Source organism: Corvus hawaiiensis, chromosome 24 (assembly GCF_020740725.1).
Source record: "Corvus hawaiiensis isolate bCorHaw1 chromosome 24, bCorHaw1.pri.cur, whole genome shotgun sequence".
Taxonomy (NCBI): Eukaryota; Metazoa; Chordata; class Aves; order Passeriformes; family Corvidae; genus Corvus; species Corvus hawaiiensis.
This window is the reverse complement of record NC_063236.1, coordinates 8,281,369-8,288,065: the sequence shown is the minus strand read 5'-3', so window position 1 is coordinate 8,288,065 and position 6,697 is coordinate 8,281,369. Positions and strand designations below refer to the sequence as shown.

At 63.9% G+C, this 6,697-nt stretch overlaps 1 protein-coding gene across 1 annotated transcript in view; it reads left to right on the top strand.

Moving 5' to 3' along the window:
• Positions 1-1,140: 1,140 nt before the first annotated feature.
• Positions 1,141-6,697, top strand: part of ITPR3 (inositol 1,4,5-trisphosphate receptor type 3) — a 38,476-nt gene continuing 32,919 nt past the window's right edge. The window contains exon 1 of the mRNA XM_048328367.1: positions 1,141-1,625. Coding sequence (XP_048184324.1) covers positions 1,537-1,625 — 89 coding nt within the window. The 5' untranslated portion in view covers positions 1,141-1,536. The remainder of the gene's footprint in view (positions 1,626-6,697) is intronic.

Genomic DNA, 6,697 nt, shown 5'->3' with positions numbered 1-6,697 from the left:
AATTTTTTTTCCCCCTTTGTTCTGCCAGGAGACCTGTCCGTTTCCTAGTGGAAAGAGAAAAAAAAAAAATTCCCTATTTAGGGCAAGGTTTATATTCCCAAAACCTGTGTTTGTTTGTGAGAAAAGAGGACAGGAGGGAAATAAATGAGAAAAGTATCATGCTGCTTTTTTTCCTTTTTTTAAATTCCCTTCCGATATTGTTTTTACAGCAGGCAAGTTTTAATTAAAGTGAGGAACTGGGTCGTTTGTGCTGTCCAGAAGATGCTCTGAGGATGTTGTCCTTTCCCACCAGTGTTAATTTGGGAGCGCAGAGCAGCTGGCCCAGCCTGGCGGTGTTGGGAAGGCTCCTTAAAGGGTGCAGGGACAGGGTGGGCTCTGGAGGAGGGGCTGGGGGTCTCTCCTTGCTGCCCACAGCTCCTGGCGGTGATGGAGGGGTTGGATGGGGCGTTTTGGGGTGCTGGGTGAGCCCTGTGACACTCTCAGGGCTGGGCTGTCACCGTGGCGGGGGGTGCAGGGAGGGTTTGGCAGCGCTGTGGGGACAGGAGGGGACGGCGCTGGTGAGAGGCACAGCAGGTGCGAGCTGGCCCTGCTGGCAGGAGCCACCTGGGCTTCAGGAAGCCTCAAGAGCTCGCCTGGGGCAGAAAAATCCACCTAGAGCCGCCTTGTCCTCAGCTGCGGCCCTGCCTGCCCCGGGCGCTGCGGGATCCCGGGAAGGGGGACGGGGAGCGGCGGCTCCCGGGGTGTCCCGGTGCCAAGGAGTGGCACGAGAGGGGCCGTGCGGGACAGGGAAGGAGCTGCGGCAGTGACCGCTCGCTTTGCCGATGGCTGCGGGGGGTGGGGGGCTCCCCGCGACCCCCGAGCGCCCGGGGCCATTCCAAGCGGGGGGAGCCGCAGGCAAGACCCCCGGGATGGGGAGCTCCGTGCTGCGGCAGCTCGAGGGGCGGCTGGGGGGGCTTCGTGCCGGGGGTCGGGGGTCGTGGAGCTGAGTCAGGGGAGCGCTGCCGGGGCCGCCCGCGGGCACCGGGGCGCGCAGCCCCCGCACCCCCGGCCCCCCCCCGACGGGAGGCGGGTGCGGGGGTGGGGCCTCTCGTCGTCCCCCCCCCGTCTCGGGCGGCCCCGGGTCCCCTCCCCGCACGCTGCTGCCGGCGGGACTTCCTGATCCCGCTGCATTGGCCGCAGGTAGCGCAGCTGTGCGGGACGGGGCACGGACAGACGGATAGAGCCCATGCGGATCCTTAGCTGAGCTTCATCCCCCGCCCCCTCCTCCTCCTCCTCCTCCTCCTCGTCTTCCTCCTCCCTCCCTGCCCGGCTCCCTTCCTGCCCGGCACATGTAAAAGTTGTGCGTGGAGCTCCGCTCCCGTCCCGCTCCCGGTGCTGCTCCCGGGGCAGGAGCCGGGCTGGGATCGTTCCCCCGCGGAGCAGAGACCCCTCCGTCCCCCCGGAGCAGGGACCCCCCGGCTCCGCTCGCCCATGCTGGATTTCGGCCCGGGAAGGTGACTGCAGGAGGAAGCGGCGCCGCGCCGGGTCAGGGTAACCATGAATGAGATGTCGAGTTTCCTGCACATCGGGGACATCGTCTCCCTGTACGCCGAGGGCTCCGTCAATGGCTTCATCAGCACCTTGGGGTGAGCGAGGGGCTCCCGGGGCCGCCCGACGCTGATTCCGGGATGGACGGGACGGGACGGGGGTGCTGAGCCTGAGCGTGGTGAGAAAAGGAGCCAGGAAGCTCCGGGTGCTGCAGCAGCGATGGGGAGCGGTGCCGGGCAGGGGGACAGGGTGCCCCCGGGCTCGTCCCCGGGCTCGCCCCCGGCTCCAGCTGCTGGCAGGGGCAGGATGTGGCCCAGGAGGGACCCTCAGCCCTCCTTCCCCTGGCCAGAAGCCGCTTGCCCCCGTTTAGGGGCTGGGGGGGATGAAATGGGTTTAAGCAGCGTGAGGGGTCGGTGGGATGAGGAGGGGGATGTGCGAGGGCGGCCGCTCGGGCAGGCGGGACCCCTCCTGGGCACGGGGTCATTGTGTGCTCCCAGCCCTGTCCAGTGTGGCTGGAGGCTGCCTGGACAGGCAGTGGTGGCTCTCGCTATCCCCCTCAATGTCCCACACAGCCGGTGGTCAGAGGGAATCGCCGCAGGGTCACCAAGCCGGGCTGCCCGTGGCTACCAAGTGCTGCCTGGGGCTGGGGGACAGGGCAGTGCCAACTGCGGGCAGAGGCAGCTCCCTGGATGTGGCAGCAGGGCCCAGGGGATCTCTGCCCAACCTGGAGTGGAGACCTTGGGGACCTGTCCCGTGTCACTCCTATCCCGTGTCACTCCTGTGTCCGTGCAAGCCAACGGTGCTGCTGTGGCAGCCCCTGGGCACAGCCAGGCCAGAGATGCCCCTCTGCATCCACCGGCCTGCTCCCACCGGGAATGTTTGCCCGGTGGCACAGGGACAGCGTGGGGAGGGCTCCGACAGGGCCGCCCTGGGGCACGGGTGGGTTTTTCCTTACCCTGACTCAGGACCCCAAAGCGTGCCCGCAGCCCCGGCGGGGGGGACGTGGAGCTGTGCCAGCGCTCCTGCCCCACGCTGCTGCGTGTAGGAGAGGCTGAGCTCAGGCAGGAATGCTGACTTGGATGGGATTCCTGGGGCAGGAGCTGCCCGGCTCTATAATCTGCGCTGAATGCACTTGCTCCCACATGCCCCTGCCGCAGCAGAGCCGCACATACCTGCGCCCACACGTGTCCCTCACCCACCGCCGGGCACGTGTGGCCCCTGGGCTGGTGCCCACCGGGGCTCCCTCCACCTGGCCGCCCAGAAATGCGGTGCAGCAGGGTGCAGAAGTGCCCAGAATCCCCGCGTGTGCAGCCACAGCGCCGGGCAGCAGATCCTGCAGGTGCAGCCTGGCCGTGCCAGCCCTTCCTGCATCCCTCGGGGGCATCCCCACGGGTGGTTTGGAGAGGTCTCCTTGGAGCTGCCCCAGTGCCAGAGCTGTCCCCAGGCAGGGGATGCTGAGCACTGCTCCAGCCTCTTGGAAATGGGGTCTGGAGGAGGCTCCGCAGGGAGCCAGCACTGGTTGGTGCCCCCGGAGCACGTCCCAGTGGCTCGATAAGAAATATGTGGATTTTTCGGAGCTCTGATCCCTTTGCAGCTCTGGTCCTTTTTTGCCAGGTGTTTTTCCAGACTTCCTCAGAAGCACCTGAAGAGCAGAACTTGCTTGGAGATCCTCTTCTCCCCAGTCCCAGCACATCCTCTGCTGGGCAGCCCCGCTTTCCCAGGATTCTGCTTCCCGCAGGTTCTTCCCCACCCCCCCCCCCCCCCCCTAAAATTAAAATTGTTTTCCCTGGTGCCCTGCGACCCGGGAGACCCAACCACACCTTAAATCACTCCTGCGATAAGGGACCAGGTGACTCACCGAGAGTGCTCCTCCTGCCACAGGGACCTTATTTAGCTCATTTGCAAGGCAAACAGCTCTGCCAGCCCACGCGGGCGCCCCGCGGAAGCGCTCCTGACATCCTTCCTTGTGGAGGGGCTGGCTCTGGGCTGTGGGATCGCCTGGGGTCTGCAGTGGGATCCTCTCTTTATGGGGTGACGCGGAGTGTCCCCACGTGCTGGTCACCAGTGTCACGTTAAGGGTGGCTGCTGTGACATCGCTGTGCCAGCGCCCTGTGGAGCAGCCCCGGGGCTCTCCGGGGTGTGGGGTGAAGGTGAGGGGAGCCCTGCAGCCCCCACCTGAGGCTCTTCTGCTCCCAGCCCCCCGAATCTCTCTGTCGGGGCTCCCGGGCACAAACCCTCCCTTTCACCCCCTCTCTGCTGTGGGTGTTGTCTCGTGAGCAGGAAAAACTTCCCGGGAGGGGCGTGGGGCTGGGGCTGGGCTAGGTGGGAATGCCGAGCCAAGAGACCCAAACCAGCTGAAATGCTTGAATCAGCCCAAAAAAGCGCCCTGGGAAGGGAGAGCTGGGCTGAGGGCTGGTCACAGCGGCCTGGGAGTGACCCTTGGCGGGCAGGGGCACATGGTGGGTGTGTTGGAGTGGCCAGAAGTGGTTCTGGGGACACGGGCTGCCCTATCCCTATCCCTGCCAGGCTCCCAGGACCCTTCAGAGGCTCAGAAGTGGCTCTTGCAGAGGGGAAGGGTCGGTGACAAACCCAGCTGGGGGCCAGGCAGCTGTTTCAGGTGAAATGACACCTGGGCCTGTGGTTGCAGGTGGATTTTGGGGTGGAGCAGCCCGGGGAGATGCAGTTGGTTAAAGGGTAACTCCAGCTCCGCCGGGTCAGGATGAACCCGTCCCTGCCGGGGGGAGGAGAAGGAGGAGGAGTCCGAGCCCTCCTGGCACCGGCACAGCACCAAAAAGCTGCATTTTTGTGGCTGCCCTGCTCATTTTATTCTTTTTCCTCCCTGGGGCAGTGCCCACCCTGCACCCTGCGGGTGCCAGAGGGGCTGACCTGGCCCCACGGCCAACGACGAGCTCTCATCATCCTCCTCTTCCTCCCCCCCCTCCTTTTCCTCACCTCCTGGGATTGCTGGGCTTGGTACTGGGGTTCTCCTGGCTCTGTAGGGTTTCCCTTCTCCCAGAGCCCTCCTTCCCCGGGCCCCTCTGAACCCCAATGTGCCCGAGCTCCCCTTGGCATCGCCTGTGCCACACCTGGGGAAGGTTTTTCCCCAGCCCAGCGGGCTCCAGCTCGGCGCCGTTCCCGGGGAGGGCTCGGGAGGGTCCGGCTGCCCTGGATTCTGCAGCGCTGGACGAGCTGCTTCTCCCCTGACCTCGGCGAAGGCTCTGCCTCGCACGAGGCCAAGCGCGCTGGCCCCGGGCCAGGGAATCACTTTGTGCTCGGGATTTGGAAGCATCAGGAAGCCCCGCTGGAAGCGCAGCGAGGACTCCGGGGCTAAGAGCCGGCCAAGATGCTCGCCCGCTCCTTGAGGGGCTCCTCAGTGCTGGATCCCGCCCCTCCTGCTCCCGGGGGGGGGAATTTGGAATGGCCAAATGCCATTCCATGGGTGCATCCCGCCTCGTGCCTCGCTCAGGATCCTTCTCCCGGTGCTTGCTCGTCTCCAGCCCCGTTTTCCCTTTTAAAGGCGCCCTCGCACATCCCCGCTGCTCTCTTAGGGAGCTTCCCTCGCCCATCCCACCGCGGGAATGCCGGTTATTAGCGGGAGCGTGTCCCAGCCCCAGCGGCCTCCCAGGTGACTCATGTCCACCCTGTCAGAATCCCTTTTATTTATTATTATTATTTTCAGCAATTTTTTAACTGAGGAATGCTCGCCCGGAGTATCAGTTTAACAAAAAGAACACTTCGCATTCCTGCCGAGCGCGTAATCCTGGGATTAAAGATGCTGAAACTGCCTTGAGATCGTTAACTAATTAAGACTTCCAGGCTGGCGGGTCACTGTCTCTAATCCTGCCCGGTGGAGCAGCGATGCCGGGCACGGGGCAGTGCCACAGCAGGGCCGGCTGGGGCGGGGAGGCTCCCGTGCTGTTTTCTTCAGTGCTGAAAATAAACCAGGCAGGTCAGGCACTTCCTCAGAGACCTCCAGCCGTGAGTGGAGGATTTGGGGGGTTTAAAGTGCACCAATGAATCGAGCCCTTCTGCCTCCATGGGCACTGATGGGAGCTGGGGATGTGCTGAGGATCAGGGCTGCACTCCCTGAGCCCCACCCGTGGATTGGTGTCCTCAGGCCTCGGTGGTTTTTGCTCCCAGGCACATCCCAGGGGTTGTTTTGCCCTGTCTCCCATCAAAATAACAGAACAGAAACCAAAACTGCCCCCGAGTGACACCGGGGCTGGGCTGGGGCTTTGCATGTCCCCTGTGGTGGTGCAGCCGCTCTGGTTTTTCCCCTTTTCCTCTTTCTCCACCCTCCCAAGGCTCCGTGCCCTGCAGGGATCTGGAAATGTGCCTGGCTCCTTCCCTGCTGTCATGACCCATGGAAAAGGTGTTTGGACAGCCCCAAACCCCCTGTGCTGCTGCCCACAGGCCTTTGCAAAGCCGGGGCAGCCCTGTCTGGCCACAGCTCGTGGCTTTGGGGTTTTTCCAACTTTCCAGGTCTTTGCTAATTGTTTTGAAGCTTCTGCTGCCACCAGGCAAATTGCTGTTCTCTCTTTATGTGAAATCCGAGGCTGATCTCCGGGCCCCAGGGAGCTGTGAGGAGCACAGGGGTGTCAGAGCCCGGTGCCAGCCCACGCCTCCACGCCAAGGACACGGCAGCACCGGGGTCCCCATCCATCAGCACCGAGGCCAAATTCCTCTCTGCCGAGCGAAAGGAATTCTCCCCTCCTCCAGAGAGCGGCTGGGCTGAGGGAAGGAGGCCGGGTCTGCAAGTGGGATGGATCTGCCTGGTTTTGAGCCCTTTGCAAAGCAGCGCATCCATCTCCAGTGATTTTCGGGTTGTTCTGTTTGTTGGGGACACTGAGAATCCCTTGGGGGCGGAGGGGACAGCGCAGGCTCTGCTTTGTCTTTGCTGCATCTGGCTCCAGGCTGCTCCTGGGACAGAGCTGTCCCACGATGGATTCTCCCTCCGGGAGAGCACTGCAGGCGCATTCCTGCATCCTCTCACACGCTCCGCAGGTGGGGACACGCTTCCCTCTCGCTCTCCCGGGCAGGAGCAGAGTTTCTCCTGCTGCTCCAGCTTCCCGGGGCTGGGGAAAGCGGGCGAGCGGGTACAGCCTGTCTTGCTGGAGCACCCAGTTCCCTCAGGAGCCTCGCACGGAGCTCCGGGTGCCCCAGCACAGGG